The following is a 25,135-nucleotide window of genomic DNA, read 5'->3' as shown; positions in this document are numbered from 1 at the left end:
TATATTGAGATTCTTATTTTATAGGTCTCGAATGATTAATTATTTACCCATTATTCTTTATTTTTCTTTACTCTGCGATAAATTTCTTCAGCCGCGTCAGTAATAACGCGCTTCTTACTTCTTTCCCGGTTGGGCGCCCCAACTTCAAAGGTAACAAGTCTCTCGGCACCGTCTGTTACCCACGGCGGGGGAAGTAAAACGAAAATCGCTTTTGGACAATCGGGCGAAAAAGGATGTCGGCGCCCTGATTAATTACACCATCGGAGCATCTTGGGGTGAACCGCGACGCACGCAAGAAGCGGCCGCTTCTTCATCCATTCGGCCATTAATTACCGGCGTCACTTGAATTTCCAACGATCGTGCCCACCGATGGAAGGAGATCCAACACTCATCTTGACATTGCGGCTGTCGGTAGGCGCGAAGAAGCTCCGCTGGGTCTCCTTCGTCGAGAGAAATGGGCGCAAAAAAAAAAAAAAAGTCTCCGAAGAAAATCCAGGTGTCGAACCGAAGTCGGGACAGCTCGTTTAGAGAAATGAACCTTGAACGAGCTGCATCTAAAGTCAGCGACTGTCTCTGAAATCTTCGTGGAAACTCCATCCGGAGGCGCCCGCAAGAAACGTCCGACGCACATTTAATAGCTTAATTTATAATTCTCGCGGCGAGAAAAGAAATTCCCGAGAAGAGATTTTTAGACGGGACGGGCCGGACGAAAGGCACGAACGCGCGGGTATAACTAAGGAAGAAATGCGAACAAGTGGGAAGGCACGGAAGAAGAAGAAAACGGAGAACGTAGAAGAGAACGGCGAAAAACGGGACGAACGGCGAAGAGAAGAAGCTCGGTGAACGAAACAGAAAGATATAAACAGAGAAAGATGGAGATACGAAAGGAAGGCACCTTCGAGATCGCGCGCGTTCAAGAAGAAGAAGAAGAAGAAGAAGAATAAGGAGCCAGTGTGGAAAGAAGTTAAAAACGGAAAGAATGCCGGGAGGAGACTGCGCGGACGATGACAGTGATTCGACAATGCGATGCGACGATCTCGCGAGAACGCTTTATATGGAGCGTCGTACCCGTGGGTGGTCCCCGTAGAACATCGTGCCAGGCGTTATCCCAGATTTCTCCCGGGTGATCGGTTGCCGCGTTGAGAACCGCGTCGATATCTACCCTAGAAGAGACGGCACAGAGTGAGATGGAACTGCGACGCGCGCTGAATCACTCATCTCTCGCGCTCATAGTCGTCGTCGTACGTCGTGGTCGTTCGTCGTTGTCGTAACGCGAGTTTCTCCAGAGGCCAGCTATTAACTCGCCGGCGCGCTGCTCGCGTACGCTCCACCGGTTTACAAGATTACATTATTTACTACATCGTGTTATTGTCCGTCTCGAATACCGAGATATCGTTATTTTATTGAATATATATATATATATATATATATATATATATATATCGCTTTGAAGTGTCGCCGTAATAGATCGTTGCAATTGTATTTTTGTGTAGACGAGTTTTTTCTCCTCCTCGAGTTAATAAATTTCAAGTTTCGCCGGTGACCGTTTCGAGCGATAATCAATCGGTTGACTTGAATCAAATCAATAACCGCGACAAGCCAGCCCGTACAAAAAGGAAAAGATCGATTCGAGAGGTTTTGAATTATCAAAATGTCTCAAGAGTTGTGCGTTACGTGCGTCAGAAATGGTGAGATGTGAATTTATATTTGATATTTCCGATATCACCCGCTCGCGTTAACTGAATAAGTAATCACTACGATGCAAGTGTCAATCCTAAGTTTCCGCGAACATTTTTTTCTGCTTGGAGAGAGAAAGAGAGAGAGAGAAAAAGCACGAGCCACTCATCCTGGTGAAAGGGAACGGAGGCCCGAGGAAGGCAGAGGAGTAAAAGGAAGAAAGAAGAAACGAAAAGAAACCCAACGAGCGCGGTGGCCGAAGCTATTCTCTGAAATCCGGCGATTCTTTCGGGCGTCTTCGGAGATGATATTTGCTCGGATCAATCCATAAGGTCGCCATGGCAACCGGTCAGCCTGGTTTGTCCACCCCCGACGGCCGAAGTCTGGAAAGCCAGTCGGCCCAACGAATGGGCGAATGTACCCGGGGGTGCGGTACTGATGGCTGGTTGTCCGAGCGAACCCGCGAAGGGTGGACAGTAGGTTCCTGGGTATACTTTTCTCTCTCTCTCTCTCTCTCTCTCTCTCTCTCTCTCGCGCACCCGACGCTTCGTTTGTATCGCCAATCCCGAACAAGGATGCGATACAAAACCTAGCTCGCGCGATCTCTTCCAGCTACAGAGAATTCCCAATTCTCACGCAGGTATTTGCATATTCGAGCCGCAAAATCCCCAGCGCGGACAACATATTCATGAGACTCTCATCCACGAAAGGTGTTTGCGCAGCGTCTTCTTTCCTCGTTTGTAGGATTCCTTTTTCTTTCGTGCGTGATTACGCTTCCCGCTTAATCTCCAACCAATTGAGAAACCACCGGATTTCCATGTTTCGATAACAGTACAGTTTTTGGTTTTGCGCAACGTAAATAACGACGCATCTCAGAGGTTTGTGCGAACGAGGTTTGGTTTTGCCACACGCGCGAAAGTATCAAGATCGACGAGAAAAACAAACGGTCTTCTTGTTTTCAAGCAGCTTCTCGAATTTCGCGTGTTCGATATGTATCACACCGTCACCGCTTCCGCGTCAAAATGAAATTAAGCGAACGCGGAGACGTCCGGAGACGCGCGCGCGCTCACTCACGCGCGGAGCGGAGAAACGCGACGACGACAGATGCGACAAGCCATTCTATCCGCTCCCACCTATCCGCTCCGTGAGAATATCCGCAAGTATTCTACATGCAAATTTATAGAGATCCTTCGGACACCGGCGTTTCCGAGAGGGAGATGTATTCCCGAAGGAGCGGAGACACCAGGACTAAGAGCGCTTCCTTGTACTGTCACTCCGCTCCGTTCGAATCAATCGCATAAATCTCGACGCATCGATCGTCCTTTTCGGTAACGCGGTCGGACGTTCGCGAAAAATTTTCCCTGCATGCAACGACAAAATGATACCGTGTTCTAGTTTTATCACCTCGCATTTTGAACGCGCGCGAAATGTCTGTATGACGCGCCGGAAAAAAAAAAAAGATACACTCAACGATGAAATTATTTCGGAAAAGACCCGCTCACGCGGGTTCCGGTACAATAAAATAAAAATATTGTAACGGAAAGAGACCAGAGCTTTTCTCTTATGTTTCAAATATAATTCAAAATAAATCGCTCTCTTGTTCAAATAAAAAATCTTTGTTTAAAATAACTTTTGTCTATCTAACGAGCGATTCGAATAATGATACGGTCTCGAGTTCTTGAGTATATCACAATTCACGTAAATTCGTCGATATTATTGTCCACGCATCGTGCGTCGAATAATATCGAGTGACGGATCGTCGGTGGACGACAGCGATTAAAAAAAAAAAAAAAAAGTTTGTCGTCTGGAAGATTCCAGTCGATTCGAAGAGTCTCCGCAGTATATACGTGCCACGTTCTTCCAGCGCGACAATCGCGCTTACTATTTTCATCGCGCCGTGTTAGGGAACGGGGGTGGGGGGGGAGGGGACAGGAACTCGCGATCTGAGCGAGATAGAGCAGTGGATCATCATTAACCAGATGGGCGCAAAACCGAGGACGGCTGATTGACAGGCGCGCTAAGACTTCCCGTTTTTCCTAAACCCAACTGTTTAGTTCCCGGTACGACGGAATCCTTCTGCACTGCCAAAGAACGACGCGCACCGCGGTTTGATGAGGAAGTGGCGGCGGGACGAGAGGGAAAACGAAGGGCGAGGAGAGACAGGAGCGAGGACAGGACTTCTCGGATGGTTCTTCGGGGTCTGACGGATAGTCGGTAGGCGCCAAGCTATGCGAACTATTCGGCTCTTGTGTCATGCTACCTGCTCGTATACGTCGATGCAGCTTCTGCGAGTGAACGTGCACAAAAGCGAACGAGCGCGAATGCGCCGCGCACGCATATAGCTGTGACATGTGTGTGTGTGTGTACGCGCACGTGTGTGTACGCGCGGACGTCTGCGTGCTACCGATAAACCAAGTCGAATTCCAAGATGTCAATCCACTATTCCGTGTGCCTGCGATACAGGACTTTCAGATTCTTTCGCTCACCGCACTCAACGCACTTGTAAGAAGAGGACATAATTTCCTTCTTGTGCGAGAGGGAGATCTGCCTCCTAGAATATTCGTTAGACGGATAACGAGAAGAGAATAAGAGAGTAAGAGAAAAAGAGAAAAAAAATCTCGATTTCCGCGCGGAAATCAAGAGAAGAGTATCTAACACGAATTGATGCGGTCACAAGACTGAGGAGGTTTGTAATCGTTTACCCGCAGTCCCTTACAGCGGTCGCAGCACGCAGGTCACTGATCGATGCCGCGGTCATCGCGAACCGCAAGATTCTTCCTCCGAATTGCGGACAAATGTAAAATCAATTAATCCATTCGAGTAACAAGCGGAGATTTCTTATCATTTTTTAATTCAACTTGTTTCTCTAATTAGAAATGTAAAACTTTCGCAGTACCTTTTTTTTTTTTTAAAAAAAAAAAAAGAAACGAACTAAAATTTAAAAACAACATTTCTTCCCGAACCCAAGTCAACTTGTATATATTTAACGCGAAATTTAATTGTAAAAAGATAAAAGATAAAAAGATAGATTTTGTAAATTGTTCATAAATTGCAATATTATTGATTGTCACTTGTGTAACACCAGCGCGATAAGATGAAGAACTCTGTTTTATTACACCGCGCGTCCGCAGCAATCCGAGTATTGGTACGTGCCCGATGTTTAAAGGCCCTAGAAAGTAATTGAGTGGCCACGCGACTCTTCAAGTGGTCCCCTCTCTACTCTCTCACCCGTCTACCCACAGAGCGGAGCCGTTCCCCGCTTCTAGTTCTCTCTTGGTAACCACCTGTTTTGAAACCTGGGGCTCCCTTTCTCACTTCGTTCTTTCTGCTCGTGCACACGCACACGCGCGCCAGGAAAAACACGCGCCACCGCCGATCGAAATTTGCGTCGCGCGATTCGCCGAGGGATTGACATACGGCTGACGGGCGCCGCCGTTTTTAAACCCCCCCTCAAAAAGATCCATCGCCGCCATTGATCGCTAACGCTGTCACTCCACGACCCCCCGTCTACGTGAATGCATCCCCTCCCCCCTCCCCCCCGGATCTGTTTGCTCATGCCCTTCATCGAGAGATGAACGAGTCCTTCCTTGCGCTTGTGCAATTCGCGCGCTGAATCGTAATCTATTAATGAGAACGCGTTTTATCTGTTCATTTTTATCGTTTGCTCAGAGAAAAAGAAAGAATGAAAAACGCTCTCTTATATAGATTTTGAATACACTTTGAAAATTAGATATCGTTTATCTCTAAAATATCTGAAGTACCAAAACTGTCTCTCTCTTCTTGACAATACGATGTCTCTAACTCCGGCTAAAAATAATAGAACGATAGATAGAAGTTAACGGGGATTTTAATTTCGGAAAAGATGAAAGAGTGCGGAGCGAGAAAAGTCGCAGGGGTTATAGAGAGAACGCAGAGAGGACCGAATGCCATTTAAAGTCATCCACCGTGTCTCAATCTAGAGACACCCTTCCAACCATCGGCGAGCCGTGACGGTTGGCATCTGTTCCGCGGGTTTGGGACCCTAACGAGGCTGGTAGAATCTACGCCGGCGCAAGTACATAACACGCCGCGCGTTGTTGGTGCCAACACAAAATGCCAAGGGTTCATCGTCACGACGCCTATACGACGCGCGATCGAAAACGAGTTTGCACGAATCGGGCCACAGGCCGCTTTCCAAATGGTTTCATTCTCCAATCGGCTGAAAATAATCCGTTTCACGTGGAAATCACGGAACGCGCTAAGTGACGACACGTTTTATGCGTTTTTTAGATCGCGTCGATCCAAACTGATTCTGTATCCGATTCTATTACAATCTGAGATTTGTGTTAAACAAAAAAACAATCGTAATAATAATTAAAGTTTACGAATGATTTCACGAACGCGAAGTAAAACGCGAAGCTAAATAATTCTGACGTGATCGATCGCAAAGTAAAAATACATACAAAAAATTGAGAACTCGCAACAAAGAGTCCAAGTTGCGCGAATTAAGACGAGCAGATTTGTTTGGCGCGAAAAAACCGAAAGGGGGGGGGCGGAAGAAACGAAATCAGCTTTTGTGTCGACAACGACCGAGACTAGATGGAAGGCCGGCGGTGAAAGAAAGAGAATGCTTCTACTTTCGTGGAGGGTAGATCGATGGCGATTTTTCACTCACTTAGCTCGGCGCGCATCAATATGCATTAAGCTGATCGGTTCTCCCTATTGGCTTCTTCTCCTACGGAGTAAGAGAGACGGGAATTCCGTGGCAGAAGAGCGAACGTGGAAGAAGAGGCGGGGGAACGAAAGAGCGCGTCGTCGTGAAGACGTTGGAGCGCGCTCTCTCCGCAGTTTTCCGCCCTCCTCATTCCTACTACCCCTTTCTTCTAACGTAAGGAGAGAATAGCAGACGCCTGTGCCGGGGAAAACTGTTAAGATATTCTTCGAAAATAAGGATACCGTATCGGGGTAATTCTCGGCAGGCGGAATAACCGTAAGGGAATCGAGCCGAAAGTCTGGAGCACAGCTAAGATTCCAGCGGCGTCCACGAGACTCCAGGGTATATTTTGGTATCTGGCTAAGGTTCGCCGTAGCCGCGGCGAGAAACTGCGCTTAGTAGCTTCTTGCGCAGACACGGGGCCAATCAGCGTCCGCCCGCGACGACTTTTGAAAAGTCTCGAACTCCTCTCGTTATTGCACTAGCAACGCGAGTCCCACATCTACGACCGCGCATGCCTCTCTCGTTTATTCATTTACCCCGCGTAATATCGAGAGTTACGCTATCTCGTAGTTTTTTTTTTTTTTGTTTAAAGTAAAACAATGTGCCCGCGGAAAGGGCCAATCAATTTCAATTGCCGAATGAAGTTTCTAGTGCTGATACGTTTTTTTTTTTTAAAAAAAAACATCTTCTTTGCAAATACTATTCTATTTGTTTTATCAGAACTGTTTTTTATCCGACGTAGTCGTACATCAATCATTATGCCAAAACATCTCTCTCTTTCACGAAAATGGCGACAAGAGCGAAGTGTTCGATTTAGAGCGCAAATGACTTTGCTGGATAGGGTGTTGGAAAAAAAAAAAAAAAAACATACCAAATGGTATGTACGATTCCAAAACCGATTCCATTAATACATAATGGATCAATAGAGGTAGCTTAGCATAAGTTTTCCATTAGCCGACTGAATAAATCGAGATATCGATGATATGAAATATAGATTTCTCAGACACATATTTGGCAAATGTTTTTGAACGTGTTTGGAAACCTTCGGTTTGTTAGAAATTCTTCTTTCAATCTCGCTTATTTATCTGATTATTGGAGGTAGAAATAATTTTGAGTTTTCACTGAGCAATCGAGCGTATATATTTACAAATTTACGTTGAAATCGGAAATTTGTAACTGTGACATATATTCGCGCTCTCGTCGTTTTCTTCATAACGAATGACATTTAGGATCTCCGTGTTCCGAAGAGAAAACATTGACCAAATGAATATTAATAGAATGTCGCGCATGTAATTCATTTGATGAGGCAGCGTATCCGAGACCGCACTCTCAAAAAATAAAAACCAATTATGTTTAACTTCTTGTTGGTTCTTAGTTTCGTGCGAAACATGTCTCTATCGATTTCAAGTTCTTCCTCGAGCGTTTGCCCAATTTTTAATCGACTCTCGTCGAAAAAATAATTAGTAACGCAAATATCGGGATGTTTAATCGGCGATTTCGCGCTCGAACGATCAGTCGCTCTCGTTTTAATGCGGGAGTGTGCGGGCGCACTCTCGTCCATTTATTTTAGGGGTACGTCGAGAGAACGGAGGGTGTGATACCACCCCAACTACTACAGGAACCCATATGCTCCGCATACGAGAAAGAGAGCTCCGCGCTCTACTACTCAGTATGTTTTGATTTCCCTAATAGTCGCGTCAGAAAATAGTTCTTCCGAGAGTATTCGAGTCGAAAATGTGCTGCTGGTCTAATTTAGCTTGACGCGCGCGTGAACACACCGGAGTTATTTTTATCGAATTAATTTATTTTGTTTCCACACAAACATTTTGACAGTTCTATTAATATCCTAATCATTCTACGACATAATGATTTTAATTCAATTATAATATTTATTTTTTGTTGTTTTTTTTTTTTCGTTAATGTTTCGAGCCCTTATGCTGCGCGTCCCGCAAAATTCAATGTGCCGATTAACGTTGAGCTATATGTTCAAAGCGAAAAACAAGTTTACGATATAAACTGATTTTCGGTGTATGGCCGATCGTGCGTAAAAAACAAAAAAATTGAAAAAGTGTAAGGGCGGTTCTGGTTAACAATGATGGTCGGATGAGATTTCCCACCGGATCGCTTGGCTCGACCGATGAATGGGCGGCCCATTTCGGTATGCATCGCGCACGTCGTTCGCTTAATAAGTTTTCCTTATCGATATGTGTCATCTACGGCGGGTAGTAGAAACCTGTCATTATCGGCGCGCTATCTTGGCCGATCGTTCTCGATTATTTTCGTGAAAAGTCGCCATCGATACGGTACGTGTGTGCGTACTCGTTACGCGGAACAGAATTAACGCAATGCGGTCTGACGTGTGTGTGTGTGTGTGTGTTTGTGCCTTGTCAGCCGCGCGCGCTTTCACCTGATTAGCGTTCTATCGGGGCGCCAAGCCATTTCCGGTTTGCTCTACGACGCTTGTTATACGAAACCGGTATCTTGCAATGTCGCTCTCGGAGATCGTAAACATCGTGTAATAATTATTCCGTTGATTAGTAAGAAAATAAAAAAAAACGGCGACAAATGCAACGAGATTTAGATCCGACCGCTTTTTGTGTGACACAAATAATAAAAATTATTTTAGAAAAATAGTTTACAATATATAGCAGTAAAGAATGAAAGTTTTGGAAACTTATCCAAATATAAACAATATAAAAAGACAACATAACATAAATTATTCCTACTACGCTTTTTAGTATTATATTTCGCGACTGCGGAAAAAAAAAAGTTTGTCGACAAGTATCAACTTTTGCTGTAACCAAAAATAAAGGGACAAATACGAGGGGACTGGGTGAGAAGAGAATCGAACAATTACGGTTGAATAAAATATCTCGACTGTCGCGCAGAAAGACTTTTCAACGAGCGCATAGAAAACACGCGAGCGCGCTCGGCCTTGATATCGAATCCATATTGATGGAGATTCGGTGCCACAGGGTGTGAGACAACGTGCCACGATTCGACCAGATTTGCATGCATTAACGCCACAAGCGAGACTGATTGACAATCCGTATGTCATTGTGACGTCAGTCAAATCGCCCGAGCGTCCTCCATCAATCGCAATCAATTAAGGTAACGATTGATTGTTACGCATTTGAACACGGGAAAGAGAATATCTGTGAACCGGTATTTATATGTGGAGCATAACGGAACACATTGCGAGATAACACGAAAGTGTCGAGGCGACGAAAAATGTTTCGAATGCGTTCTCCGCATTGTTATATAACTTTCCACATTATTATTATATGCGCAACTGTTGCTTTATTTGCTTTGTTGTGCGAATGTAATTAGAAAACTCGATATTTAAAAATTAAAATAGCGGAGAGTGATTTTTTTGAGATTTGCAAAAGATTTTTTTCACGTTCAAGTGATGAAGAAGATTTTACTGGTTTTTTTTATAATTGTAGTTTTTCTCATTTCTGTCTTTAAGAACAGTAGTCAAGTAGTTTATAATGCGTTCGGTAAAACGCCGTAACTTCAAATTTTTTTTGTTAATCACTTTGCACTTGATTGTGCATTTCGCGTTGCATTTTAACGCTCAAACGATTAGAACGATTTGAAATCTGCTCAGTTTGCCGTGGACGTGGATTAACTTTTATCGCGCGCGCTGATCAGTTTTGAAGGATTTTTTTTCTCGCGTAAAATTTCGCGTCCCTGCGGATAGGGCGCGTATACGGGCACGGGGGGATGCGAAACGATCGTCGTCGTGCGGGATCCGAAATGGAATCCATCAAATTGACGGAGGGAATGGCAGAGAGGTGCGTCACGGTACTGAGGGTCATCGCGCGACTGGTATAAACGCGTGGTGAAGGAGGAAGAGGAGGAGGAGGAGAAAGGTTACCGCGGCTGCAAGCGCGTGTGGAACGCACACGAGAGCTATGATCGATGCCCTGAAATTAAGGGCTCGCCCACTGAGCGAAATAAAGTTAGCCAATCGCGCCGGCGACCGGCCTGTTCGAACGTTATTGGCTGTGGCAGCGACGGGATGCGTTATTCGTCGCACACCGACCCGATGCCCGATTTTTTTTCACGCGTCCCTCCTACCCCTCTTCCCTGTTTTCGGGGTACGAGAGTTTCTGGATACCGGCAATTGGAGAAAGAGAGCGAGACACCAGAACGCGCGCGCGCGCGGTGCGGAGGAGACGCGCGGGTGGATTTTCGTAATTATGAAACGCCGCTAGCCCCCGGGGGATCCGTCAGTCGGCAGGGAAACCCGTGGAGCTGCCCGGCCACGACAATGCCATTTTAATTATGCATGTTAATTGGTTTCCGAGTCCGGCGTAATACCAGCTTCTCTAGGACTGTTCTCGCAATCCGCCTATCGTCGATCGATGCCGACGTGTTACGCGATCGATCGATCGAACCGATTATATGCGAAACTGTTGTTCACACATGCAGAAGAGACTTCTAAAACGTTTGCAACTTTTATGAATCTGCACTTATGTGTTTGATAGAACACGCGCGTAGTAGTCGGGCGTATATTTTTAGTAAAGTGGATATTAATATCGCGTGTTAATAAGAAATATAGAGAGAAAACCGTGGATGAAAGAAGTTTACAATATAAGGTGACTCTCGTGCGCGAAAAACGTCGCGATCCATATAGCGAATAATCCACCGAGTGTCTCAATTGGATTTAACAAAGAAAGTTTCAGTTGAATATTGCGCAGTCGAAAGAATGACAAAAAAAAAAAAAAAAAAAAAAAAAAAAAAAAAAAAAAAATGATCACGCTTAGAAGTGTGCACGGACGCTTTGTTTTTCTCTTCAATCAGGTATACCGAATTGATGGGGAGCGCGTTGTACTTTCTGCACAGCTGAGTGAGCATGTCACAATCGACCAGGACCGCCTCAATCAAAGTGGCATTGATACCCTTCGCCCACTCTCTCGATCAGGCCCTCGCGTTCTCCATTGTGGTTTTGTGCGAGACCGAAAATCTATTAGCCTGCCGATATATATATATATATATATACATATATATATATTTTCCCAGTGAACAACACATACAGGCGCATTTACCGATACGATGAGAAGAAAGAGCAGAAAGACATTGTGCAAACAGATATGCACGCGCGTTAGTCTCTCGCGAGATTATGTATAAAACTGATAATTAATAAATTAACCAGAAAATTACGATCTAACATGTCCTTGTAATTATATCATATCTATTGCCTAGAGTCTCAAATTTATCAATAAAAATTAGATAGTCGTAAAATATCTTGAATGTAAACAATGTAATTTCGCGAATAATAAATAAGAAAGTCGCAGAAGATTTAATCCCGTAATTTTGCGGAAGTTGTCCATTTGTTTTACTCTCGTTACGATCCGCCATGTCCGCGGAACGAACTCGAGGGTGGCGTTTGTCACGACACGCGACCGCATCGCGGCTGCATTCACGTTACAACGCGGTTGTTACGACATTATTCGAGTGCGTGCGTCGTGTCGTGTGCCGAACGAGCATTTTCGAGATTAATTCTTCTATCGTTTCGCCGATCGACCCAACCTACGAGATTGCATAGTCTTTCAGGAACGATAGCTATTGTTATAGTTTTTTTTTTTTTTTTTTTTTAACTCTCGCGCGATACGCATGAAATATACTTGACACGTAAGTAACATAATATAAACTCCGGGATCACGCAAGAATATTATCGCAAACTTGTCAAGTTCTTCAAACCTGAAAAGTTTAAAATGATATTAATCTGCGTATCTCTTGAAAAAAATCATATTACTTAAAGTCACTTTTTGTATTCGTTTCTGATTAATTTCGCTGTCAATTTCTCAGACTATCGGCAAATAAAACACAAACCTGTCGCACGCGCGCGACAGTATCGACGTTAAAAAACCCAACAGGTGTAAGCAGACGTCGACAGAACTTCGAAGACGTAGAAAAATAGTTACGCGCGCGCGAGCCTATCGAGCTTTACTTGTCACCGGCGCGTAACACATCCCTTCGAATACGGATGAAAGCTCGAAGCCGCCAACGTATCGGAAAGTTGAGCACCCCTGAGCGCAAGATGTCCTCCTGAAGACTATCTCGGCCGGAGTCCCGCGGGAAACCTCTTCCTTCCTGCCGTTCCTATCTCAGGACACTCTATAGCCTATTCAGATACCGGGCTCATCCTGCTACTCTCGTGTTAGCCACGCCACGGAAGAGAGACAGAGCGAAAGCACGCGGGGGAAGAAGAGGGAGCGTGTGTGCTAGGTGTATAAGGGAAGTCTACGTTACCATGGACGGAGCAGCAAGGTGGAGTACGGTATAAGTACGCCCGAGTATTCAAGTACTCTTCTATCCGGCGTGCCCCGCCGTGCCGTAGGAAACGTATTTTGCAAGCCTAAATGTCCTAGGAACCCGGTCGCGACGGCACACGAGGCACTATCTTATAGATAGATCCTTCGAGAAGGAGTTATCTGGACCCTTATTTCGCAGATCGTTGGGAACGACGATAGCATGGGCGACAGGATGGGACACGAGAGAAAGACAAAGAGAAAGAGAGAGACAGAGAGAGAGAGAGAGAGAGAGAAAGAGAGAGTGAGGGAGAGAGAGAGAGAGAGTCGTTTATGTCTTTGCGAAATTGACGCTTCTTGTCATTTACGTTCGCTCGTTGGTGCCAAGATTCCGCATTCGTGTGTGCATTTCGATATATCGGTCAACTACGTAATGGCGCGCGAGATAAATTCGCGCGGTTGTTCAACAAAAGCGAGATAACGATGGATTATCACTCACCGGTCGATGATGACAGGATCGCTGGGCGTTTCGTTTCTGTTGCCGCAGCTCTTCTTATCGCAGCATCGACTGTAAACAAAGAGTCCGTTTCGCTCGATTGCGTGCACGTTTTTTTTTTATAGCGAAAATTTATTTTCATAAAAAAAAAAGAAGGAACGTAAAAAAACAGAAGCTATATATGGAGAGTCAGAAGTTTCAAGTCCGCCTAAAAAATACCGAGACCCTTGGGATTCGGGAAGTAGGTAGCGGAAACTAGTGGTGGTGCGCTCCCGAAGTCCCATGGGTCACAATGAGTCAGCCACCCCCGGAGTACGACTACATCCCCGTATGCCTCGTTACGTTTATGCTATGCCACAAGGGTGGCTGCCTACGCAGAAAAGGGACACTTTTCTAAACGCAAATAACATAACGTTGAATCAACGCGTAAGATGACTTTAGACTAAAAAAAAAAAAAAATAAAAAGAAACGTGTCTTTTGATCTCGAAAAAAATTATAAACAAAGACATTAGAATTTTATTATATACGTGAATGTAAAGAATTAATTTCGTGTTCAGGTATATAGTGAAGACAAAGAGAGATCTGCGAGTTTTCTCATACCTGCACATGACTTCGTGCGTTAACAGAACGCGGCACATTTCCGGATTTTTGTCTTGTCCTTCGTACATGATCGCCTGCAACAGAAACACAAAGAGTAAGTGCAATATCGATGATGTTTTTCGATAAAGCGATAATCAATAAATAATCGGAGTTCAATCGTCCGCACACGCTGCGTTCTTGTGAATAATTTTTTTTATATCTGTAGTTAATTATATTTCGTTCTCCTAATGTTTTGCAATATTTAAAACAAAAAGCATTTAATCTCCTTTTATTTTACTTTCGGTACACGAAAACATAGTTTTGTTAGTATGCGAGATCTGGTTTGGAAAAAAAATGCGATAATTAGACGTAGACGTGGATTCGGGTAGGCGGTACTCCTCAGTTCGACGGATAATTCAACCGTCGATGGAAAATATGTAACGTATTAAGCAACCTCGTGTGCGCGGACGCGAGTTTGAGAAGGGGCTACTTTCCCCGCAGGACTACTAAGCCATGGGCGGCGCAAGCAAATCCGTTAAGCCTCCTTCACGACCGCGCGATTGATTTTTATTTAATGACAACACGTCGTTATCCTGTATTCGTGCACTTACCGGCGGGGACCTTCGCGCGGATTAACCGCGGAATAACAAAGCGCGAATAGATAGCGCTTGCTTTGATCTTTACATGAATAGCTTTTTCAAGACAGAAAAATCATTGATTTTTCTCAAACAACGAAATGAAAAACCTGTGACGCGTATGTTTTGAATAAATCAATTTTTTCACGATAAATAAAACGCAAGACAACAATTAGCATTTCGGATTAAGAAATCAAATATTGTTTTTTTTTTTTTTTTTTGTTCATGTAAACGATAGTATATTTTTTCTCGATTTTTGTCGAAGAATTGCAGCAAAACTGCGAGGAACAAACCGCGCACAACCGATTGCACGTGCGATTTCTACACAATTTCGTGGTTTGCATAACGACCTGAATCGCTGAAGTTCACGAAGAGGAGCGCGATAAAATGTAAATATCGTGAAATACAATATCCCAGGGAATTCGTCGAGTTGACGGCATCGCCGTCGTACCTGGCCGGCTAAACGTCGGTGTATGACGGTAATGGTATCAGACGCTCTTGATTCCGGCGTGTGTATAGGTGCGACTTCCAGAATGGCGTCAAATATTTATGCGAACAAAGTAACCGAATCGCAACGTAAACGAACCGTCCTTGGTTGTGTACATCGCGGTAAGGTAAATCAGAGAGAGGGATCCGGCGAAACGCGGAGATGTCAAGACAGCAAAATAGAGAGGAGAGAGTAAGAATAAATATGACAAAAAGATGAGCTTGAAGTATTGAGACACAACATACACACACACACACACAGAAAAAGTACAGTTCTCGGTATAAGAGCAAAGGAAAGAGTCATAGAACGTTACGTGCCGCTTGGCTATTACGAGTCTTAATAGTAAAGGGACATGCAAACTTATTTGTGCCAGAAATAATTAACATAAGTATGTACTTTGTACGTATTAACCTCTGTCGCGCGAGATAAAGCCAGCGCTTACTTACACCTTGACCAGTTAAAGTTTTCTTTGTATAACTTTCGGCAGTTCTTTGCAAAATATTCCTCGAATCACTTTGTGTGGCTGAACGTTTCGAACGTTCGTTGAGTAAAAAATTATTTCGCGCTTTCAGCGCCAATAATATTAAAAAAAAAAAAAAATACTCCTTTAGTACGTTATCTCTTATATATATTTTTTTGTTCGAGAAGGAAGAATAAATTGTTCAAGTGCATGAAAATAATTGTAGACTTTAAAACGTCTGACAAGATCTAAATATGCTCATCTCTTGTGTGTGCGAAATAATTGTCGGTTAAACACAAAGAGACAATTGGGTAGGTCATGTGCGTGCGACGTAACATACAGTATTATTTGCTTAACGACCATTATCCGGGGACTACGACGGGTTTTGTTTATTCTATGTATGTCTGCGATATGTGCGGACAATTTGTGCGAGCAATTATTATTTTTTATGACGCGATGCTGTCTCTTTCGGGAAACTATTCGTACGTTTTTCATGATTCTCAAAATTATTGACAACGCAACGAATACAAGAATAAAATAAAAAAGAAACTACATTTAACACATAAAAATAACGACGTACAAAAACAATTGGTGGAGATAAAGATTAGCGGATAAAGATAATACTACAAATGCATGGTATATGAAGTTTTAAATCAATGAAGATATGTAGATTCGGATATCGCATATCCACGTATGCTAGTCCCAAAAGGGCGCCACTGTCTTAGTTCGTTGGGTTCATCGGATATGGCGGAGGTTATGTCGCAGAATGTCTCAAGGGTGAATGCTTGAAGTAGGCGAAGGGTGGTCGCGCGGAGGTAACGACGTCAAACGGAGAGTCCTGGGGGTGCGACCAGTCAGTACGATCCCCTCGGGGGCCTTTCTTCCGTTGCTTTCTGGTCCCACCAGAAGGATGTTTGGGTCCCCGCCGCAATTTAATTCCCACGGGAATTACTTAGTGAGGACTTATAGCGGAGAGTCTTTCGGAATGTCCGATCATAATCAATTCATAATATTTCGTAATATCGCAACACACACGATGTTCAAAAAAAAAAAAAAAAATAAATATCCGCTTCCCTCAGCACCCGCTTTACTGCTCTCGTACCGTCGCCATCTTTTATCTCAAAGGAACACATCTTAGTCTTATTATCCATTTCGCACACACAAACTCTTCTTCACTGAGCGGTTTAGTCCGTTTGCTTAAAATTATTTTTATATTTAAAATTAAAACAAATAGTTTTTTATTTACTTTACAAAATGTATAATAAAAAAGATAATCTTTTTCATCTGTTACTGCGTCTTATGTTTAATGGATGCAATATCCACCGAAAAACAACAAACCAGCTCAGTGAAGAAAGACGCGTGCGCGATAATAAAATCCTAACGTCGTTCTCTTGGAACCCCCGCCCGAAGATGGTGGCGGTACACGAGGAGAAAAGCAAGTACTGAAGGGAGCAGATAAATTCGAAGATAGTCATTCAAATCTGCCGTAATGATTTCCATCCCGAATCGATTCCAAAAGTCTCCTGGGAATCCCCCCTCTATATCGGTCGAGCAACCCCCGCAGCTTCCCATACGCCGAACAACATGCACATACAACGTTACCCTCGCCCCCTGAAAGAATGTCCACCGCCTGAGGGGAACGGATTCGATCTCTCTTTCTCTTCTTATCTGTCGGGGATTAACTTATCTCCAACTTATTATTTCCTTAATCTATGGTTAAATACTCATATTTCAGTATTAGCTACGCGTAGTTTATGTCCACGAGCTGATGTCAGTTCAAAGGCCTGATGCCGCGAACGTCACGTCGAGTTTAGATCAAAGAACGCGCGAAGAGACTTTCGATCAAAAAACGAAGAGAGACGAAGAACAAATAAACTTTGTATAATCGAATGCGATTTCTGAGACAATTACAAACGGCGACAAGTTACGCAGAGGAAAAACACTACAACATTGTCCGACTCCATCTCCAATGTGTCGGACGGAGTTTAAAAAGGTTAGGTACAATTATTTCCTGTTGTTCATTCATTTAGAATAACGGCGCCCGTGCGCGTGGTTTTCTCCTCCGTACGCACGTCCTGTAAATGCTTTTTTTATCCCCGGAACTAATTACCATTTAGCATTTTTAATCCCGCGAAAAAGCGCATTCTGGTCCTCATTCGTTCCCCTTCCCCTCTACTCGCCATAGCCGGAAGTTCGTTCCCGAGCGCTTAAAAGCGTACGTTGTTAGCGCCATTCAGCGCCACGCTGCACAAAACTCGTTTCTTTCTCGGGAAGCAGCTCGTATTTTTCTGGAAATTTCACCGAGAAACGCACGCTTCTCAACATCATGCGCCTTTTTTTTTCCACCCCCTTCCCCCACCTTTTTTCTCTCTTTCCTCTCTCTCTGTCTCCCTCTTCCTTTCGCTCTTTCTCTCTCGTGTCTCTCGTTGCACAGGTACTTCACTTGGTGGAATTTCCACGAGGCGAACGTTGATATAGATACCCACCTTAGCAAGGAGCGAAGAAATTGAAGAAAAGCTTAAGGGTCGGGGGAGGAGGGAGGGCGATTCGCCACCGAGCTCAGCAGCCGACTCGATGTAGCCAATTATTGCGGATTTATAACCGAGCACCTGATTCGGTCTCGAGAAAAGTTGGCGCGTTTCCGAATCGCAATTTGCAAGCCGTAACTCGGCTTCGCTTGTGAGAAACTCGACGGCAAAGTGGAACAGATTTTGCACGAATATACTCGCGCAAACTTTTTGATGTGAAAATAATGAAGGCAATTTTAACAAGAGTATTTATACTGCTATACACGAAACAATTGTTACAATGTTCTTCAATTTGACGAGATAAAAGTAAATTTTACTATATTTTTTGATGCCGTATATATCACAGAACTATATCGTACACACACACACAGACGTAAAATGTGAAAAATGTTTAATCATCGAGTTTAAAGTCAACGAACTGAATCAACTGATACACAAGCGGTCCTTTTATCTTCCGCATTTTAATCCACGGATAAGCTCATCCGCGTTTGTCAATTTTCTAGAGTACAATAGATACACACACACACACACACACACAGAAGAAGAGAGAGAGAGAGAGAATCCAGGTCCGTCGACCTGGATTTGCTAAACACTTGGCGCAAGTTGTTGCATATAGCGACGCATACACCGACGCGACGCGGCGAATATACATTGATTCTCCTGTCTGTATCTCTTCCTTTCGCTTTGGCAGGACGGCGGAGACGCGTTCAATCGAAGCTTTGATGTATAAATTGCAGCTTTCTCGTTTTCGATCTTTTCCCCGTCTCTGTTCCCTCTCCCCAACTTTCGACTCCCTTTACCCAAGCATGATTCCACCAGTAGTAGCAAGGAGAATATCTCGGCATCTATCTATCACTTCCGTTTTTCTTTTCTTCATAGACAATCGTTTCCCGAACACTCTCGATCTCTTTTCTTCCTTCTCGTATTCTCAATTTACTTCTTTTCTTTCTTTGCGCTATATATATATATATATATTTTCACTTCCGTGAACCAGAGAGTAAATTACATGTGAAATTTGCGTTAAAGTATATTTTTGTTACGCAAGGTTCTGCGTTTAAAATATTTACGCGCACTTCGCAACATCGCGCTAAAAATTTATAAAATGAAAACGTGACGTTTTGCGAGCTGCTGAATAATTCGATCTTTTCTGAAATTAGTGCTTCGCATTATGTTTTTAATTCATGCGGTTCTTATTTCGCCAATTGCTTCGCAAGATAATGCACACATATCGATCTACTTCTATCCTTCTAACCATTCAACCCTATGACATCCGGGATCCGATTAATAAAAGGAATGGATCGCGAATTGAGGACCGGTCTCTGCCGGTGCAAGGCCACCGCGGCTTAGTAATTTAATCAGCTAAAACTAACATCAGCTCTGTTTCCCCAACCCTCCACGTCCTTCCGCCGCCGCTTCCTTCTTCTGTCTACTACTACCCTCTTCTTACCTCCGTAACCGACCAGCCCCAAGATGATTTAATTTGCTAAAATGGTGCTCGTATCTATAGGAACTTGTTAGAAGCTCGGGTCACGACACGAAACAAAATAAAATTTCAAGAAGTTCATATCTATTTTACACCGACGTGCAAACATTTGTCTCGCCCTTTGTAAATTAACAATGCTCTACAAACGTTTCGTCAAATTTTTATTTCTTATATATATTTTTATTTATTTAATTTTTTAGATCGATAAGGATGATGTATCGTCTCTGGATAGGTTTTATTTTTTTTGTAAACTTGTATACACAACCGAGCTTGAAGTCTAATTTAAATGTTGAAAATCGCCCATATCCGTCTGTTTATTTTTATCTGCACGTTTTCCCCAACTTTTACGATATGGCCTATTTCTTTATGTGTGTCGCGACATTTCGTAGGTGTGAAACACACCTTTCACAAAGGCGTCGCGGTCCAAAAGTTACCCCCTCGAAACCGACATAAAAGAACTTTATCGTGCTCGTGATCGCACACACAACGTATTTGCGTTTGCACGAAGGTTTGTGATCCTTCTTTGCGCCTTATCGGCGCGTCGGGATCTACGGCCCTGGGTAGTGCGGGATCACAACACGTGGTTCGCGGGCCGCGCGCAGAGTTCGCCACGTGGCGCAGATAACAGGATGGGACAGCCGCGCGCGCCTGCTTTCCCGGAGGGGTAAGAATCAACCCCCCGGAAAATTAAGTGCTTGTAGCCGAGATGATAACACCCCCCCGTTCACGTGCGCGCGCGTCGCTGCGACGATTTCGCACGAGTCCCGCCGCGTAAAAACGACAAGAGGGAGGCGGGCGCGCGAGAGATTGCTCGAAAACGAGATGATTGGTATGCTCTGCTGAATTGGCCTGATGTATTGCACGAGACGTTGCGCGTTAAAGCGAACGGGAGAATCGGGATTATCTCGCACATTACAAACGTAAACAAGAAAAAGAGAATTTTAGATTAAAACACAAATTATCAATCTGTATAATAAAATTATAAAAAAATTATGAATTGCTATCGTATAGAAAAAATAGTGTACACTCACTTGTTTCGTCGCGGAATCTATAAGCCTGACGTAGATGTCCTGTATTTGCCTGACACCTGGAAAAAAAAACAGATACACAAAAAGATATAGTACAATGTAATTTGACAAGATGTTCAGCGAATAATTTGAACGCGTCAACAATGGGTCGAAATAATTTGTTACGCAATCTCTTTCGCGGATTTCAAGAAAAAAGCGCCATCAAGAAACGTTTCGCGCAGGTATTTGCGACCCTCCCGTGCAAGAATACGACGAATACGGAAACGCGTTCAAATTCTGTCAAGCGGGTCTCCGCCGAAAGGATCCGCCTTTAAGAAAAAGCAGCATATTAAGGAGTATTTAAAGTCGCGACGAACGATACAAAGCGGCCTCGTTTTTATCTCGCGTTTACGTATGCACAATCTTCCTACTTCTTCATACCGATTCTGACCCGCTTTGAAGTGCGCCGACAAATGTTGCGCGCGAAACGCACGATAATACGGTAATTATTATCACGCTCTTTTGTCCTTTCCGAGATAGAAATTCGAACTTAAAGAACTTTGGCGATCGTCACGTATCCACGTACGCGCGGTGCGCTTTAAAGGTAAACACGATACCCAATTCGAGAAGATCAAAGACGTTCCTTTCCTTCCTCGGCGATGCCTCGATTAAAATAAACAAAACTGCAAGCAGATCTGCAAGCGCACGTACGTTTTGCAAATATGCTTGCTGGAAAAAAAGTAACTGGTTCTTTTCGCGCAAAAAGACGTCGCGAAAAATTGCTCGATATGTATCGACACGCCATTATCACGCGCTATCACAACTATATATATATATACACGTTTAGTTCGCCGCCGTGCGCGCATCTCGGCGTTACAAGTTTTCCAAACTGCTCCTTCCTGCCTTCCTGGGGGAGAACCGGGGTAATCCCGGAGTGTATTTCGGACAGACACCCCCGTGGCTTCCGGCTTCGCGTGCCCGGTAAGCCAAGTAATCCCGACATAAGACTCCCAGACCCGGCGGGCGCCCAGGCCCAGGCTCACGCCGCATAACGTTATTGCGGATTACGATACTCTGCTCGAAACTAGCTCACAAATTACCTCGAGAAACCGTCGCGGCTTTACCGGAAGTTACGTACGCAGTCGACCGGTTTACCGTATCCGTGGCCATGTCAGGATTTGCAAATACGGGTCGACGCTAAACTGACCGAATAACTGGGAAGCTTCCGCCTGGAATATTTGGCTTTTCCCATAGTTGCAAGAGTTCTATGTGTATAATCGCAAACGATCTACCGCACCGGAAGTATATCGTAGAAAGTACTCCGGTCTTTCTATATATAAATAGACGCATTGTGGTTTATAGTAAGTTGTAACGTTATACACCGCGAATCGTAACTTCAAGATAAAAGTTTTTGCAAATAAAACTTTACGCGCTCTCTCAGCGCGCGCGCACACACACACACAAACATTACTTCTCGGAAAACAAACAACAAAGGGCGCGTAGAAAGTGGAAGAGAGAAAAACGATTCGGTTTTTCGCCGCAAACCGATTCATTGTGCGTCGGTTAAGGGAACTTGGAATGTAATTATGAGCGCGCGGAATGTTGCGCGTCAAGCCGTTATCGCGACGCGGCGCGGCAATTCGCAAGCGACGCGACAATAAAGGCGAACGATGATGAAGAACGTACTGAATAAGAAAGAAAACTCGCGTGTCATGTCCCGCTGAGCGGAAGCAAATAAGTCTAGATCGGTTCGGCATTAGCATAACTAGGCGACCGGATATAGATAGGTGGCGAAAAACAAAAAAAGAAAAAAGAAACGATCGTTCGAAAAAGCAGACACCGCCCATTCGATCGTCGCGATCCTTGATCAGCGGCACTTTTATTATGCGCCGCGATATATTCTGTCGGATACGGACTCGTGTATTTCGTCTTCGTCTCTATCCTACCGAGCACGTTGTACGAATCACGTATCTTTCTTATCGCGCGTGCGTGCGTGCGTGCGTGCGTGCGTGCGGCGACCGCTCGGGAAACGTGCAAGAAAAAAGCGGACGACGAAGCGGACGAGAAAGGAGGAGAGCACGCGAAGATGCAAGAGAGGAGCGAGCGATGACAAAAAGGAGTAGGGCCCCGATATGGGCGAGTGCCCGTCGTCACTCGGACGGTAGAGAGAAACGCGCTCCTTATTTATTATTTAATTATAGATTTATTGCCTGGTCGAGCGATCGGTGACGCCATCACGTGCACGGGAGAACACCTGATGTGGATCTGCCGGAATAACGGCGGACTAGGAGAGACGGAGCATGTCCGCGCTCCAATTTGTCTCCTGGGCATAACAGTCGCGCGCGCGCAAAGTATTTCGTGCATGAAACTTTTATAAACGGACGATGCGATACACGACAGGCCCGATCTACGGCGCATAAATCAGAGTTTCCCTGATGTATCGATCGACCGTAAAGGAAATGAACTGCGAGTCTAGTGTTACTCTCGTGCGACAATGTATAAACTCCGTCATCCGTGTTCGATAATTGTAATTTTTTTTTTTAACAAGCGTTACGAGTTTCTTGCGGATAGCCAGTATTTAAATATAAATTAGTTTTCTTTCTTTAAATTAAAAAAAAAACAAAACAACACGATTCAGACTCACAAAAAACTACGAATAAAAAATTGTAAAAACAGCACTTAAACGTTGCGTGAGACAATTTCCCAATTTATCACATTTAAATTAATTTATCCTTAATTTTTTCCGTTCAAATTGTTTTTCTTTTTTTTTTTTTTTATAGTCGTCAATCAAGATACGCAAAGCCGCGATCGCCGACAAGCCGCGAGCGCGGACAAAATTGCATGACGATAAGGAAAGGCCAAGCGTATGTACAAATAGACGAGAGCGCGCGTTCTCCAATAGAGCAGATTCAGAAAACATGGGGCAGAAAACCGGTGACCGGCAAAAGAAGAAGGCGCGAGAGAGACGAAGAACCTACGGCCTGAGAGACGGTTCGGCGAGAGAGGTGCGCGCGTTGGTATTCCTTAGTTTGCAACAGTTAGTTGTTTCTTGTTCGCGATGTTGGCGACACGTTTTAGTGCCCATAGATGGGAGCGCGGTCCCTCAGTCGAGCAAGTCAACGCAAAAATCTTGCATTGATTGATCGGACCCCGGCGAAACGGAGACGGAGGTGGATATATTGTGGTGTATACAAACGTGCGCGCGGGAAAAATAAAGACGAGGAAAGGCAGAAGAGAGGCAAAAGAAAGAGAGACGTGGGGGTAGTTTCATGAGTTGGGGACGGAAGGGGAGAACGGATAAAGAACGAGGGATAAAGAGACGACCGCGGTTTGTTGACGTTACTCGTGGCGTATATGGAGCGAAAAATTGTCGGGGGGGAACTCGCGCGTGTGCAGCGCCTTGCGGCTTTTTAATATGTTCATAATGCGAACCCGCGGTTTTTGAGAGTCTTTGCTTTGTGGCACCGGACCACCTTCGAATCGCGCGCTCCCGCTTCTTCTGCTCTCTTTGCGCGCCCTGTCCGCGCGCGCTTCAATTCGCGCACTTTTTCAAGACGGAAGCTGAACTCTTTTTGCGTCGCGACCGGACCAATGACGTAAAATATGTCTCTGTTGCGCGCGGGTCTCGAATCACAGTCCCTGAACTTTTTTAGCGGCCCTAAGAGACCGGGTGTCCGCGTGGAATGTCGATGGCCCGTCATCGTCGCTGCGAACACGCTATTAACGCATCTCTCCCCTCCCGCAATAAACGCGCGGGATTATAGATCGCGATTCGAGATTCTGCCCGGGTCGTGACGTCTTCCTCCGAACGTGATTGCAACATTATTCGAGATGTGTCATTTCATTCACGCGTTTCTATAATTCCATCGGGATTAAAGCTGCGTATTTAACACAAATATGCAATTCGATAAATATCAAAATCGAGCGCCCTAAAAAACAAGTTGACAAATTGATCGCAATTTGTGGAAAATTAAAATTAACGCCGAAAAGTGAATGACGCTTAAGCGAGGATCAATTTTTCGCTTAAATTAATTTAAATGTTATGTAGAAAGAAGAAAAATAAATAAATAAAAAATATTTGAATTTATATATAGGTACTCACCATTGGAGTAAAGTAGATGCAGACTGTATTGAATGCCGTTGTTTGTTTTCTGACCTTCCGATTCCTGCAAAAGAAAACACAACGCAATATTACGTAACTTTGATTAAAAAAAAAAGTTTCGGAATATTTTCGAAATCATCACATCTAAAAAGATCTTGTCGTCAGATATACGAAGGCCTACGGTGGTTGTTGTTCGAACACGGTGTGTGTCTCACGTTCTTCGCTTTCCGTTCTATTTTAATTAAGTGCACCGTGACGCAACGCCTGTGTGTGCCCGGCCTGCTCCACCTCACGCTAATTATTAATTTCTTGATGCGCCGGTAAGAGCCATGCCATTACGTATGGCGTGCGATGCATAATTATCATCCTGCCCCGTTGACGAGTCATGCGTGCATCGTGCCATATGCTGCGACCGCGGTAATGCATTTTCAACTACCTACCCCCGGAACATCATGGTACACCCACGACCGCCCCGCCGCCGCACCACAACCACGACTTTTAGTCGCGCATAGTCGACCTTTCGACTCGAGGATAAACGTTGGAGAAGCTCGATCGATTTCTACGTCAAATTAACGTAATTACGCTCATAGATAGAACTTCGTTTTGTTCATTTATCTGCTAGTTTTCTAAGACATTTCATTAACGATCGTAATCTCCAGTTGTGCGCCTCTTGCTAATTTAATTAGTGCAATATCCAAGAGCCATTATATACTCTTGATTATAAA

At 44.3% G+C, this 25,135-nt stretch overlaps 1 protein-coding gene across 3 annotated transcripts in view; it reads right to left on the bottom strand.

Annotated features, from left to right (window-relative positions):
* LOC109857029 (transcription factor collier) overlaps nucleotides 1–25,135 on the bottom strand; it is a 70,486-nt gene that overhangs the window by 36,155 nt on the left and 9,196 nt on the right. For all 3 annotated transcript variants that reach the window (XR_002250448.1, XM_020432885.1, XM_020432886.1), the window contains 4 exons: nucleotides 24,411–24,474; nucleotides 20,333–20,388; nucleotides 13,730–13,803; nucleotides 13,133–13,201 (listed from right to left, as the gene is read on the bottom strand). Coding sequence is in view for 2 of the 3 variants with exons in the window: in XM_020432885.1 (XP_020288474.1) it covers nucleotides 13,133–13,201; nucleotides 13,730–13,803; nucleotides 20,333–20,388; nucleotides 24,411–24,474 (263 nt within the window). In the remaining variant the exon portion in view is untranslated. The remainder of the gene's footprint in view (nucleotides 1–13,132; nucleotides 13,202–13,729; nucleotides 13,804–20,332; nucleotides 20,389–24,410; nucleotides 24,475–25,135) is intronic.

This window comes from Pseudomyrmex gracilis, unplaced genomic scaffold, assembly GCF_002006095.1.
Source record: "Pseudomyrmex gracilis isolate BER0280 unplaced genomic scaffold, ASM200609v1 scaffold_140, whole genome shotgun sequence".
Classification (NCBI taxonomy): Eukaryota; Metazoa; Arthropoda; class Insecta; order Hymenoptera; family Formicidae; genus Pseudomyrmex; species Pseudomyrmex gracilis.
Note: the sequence above shows the minus strand (reverse complement) of the source record. Positions and strands in the feature narration are given on the sequence as shown.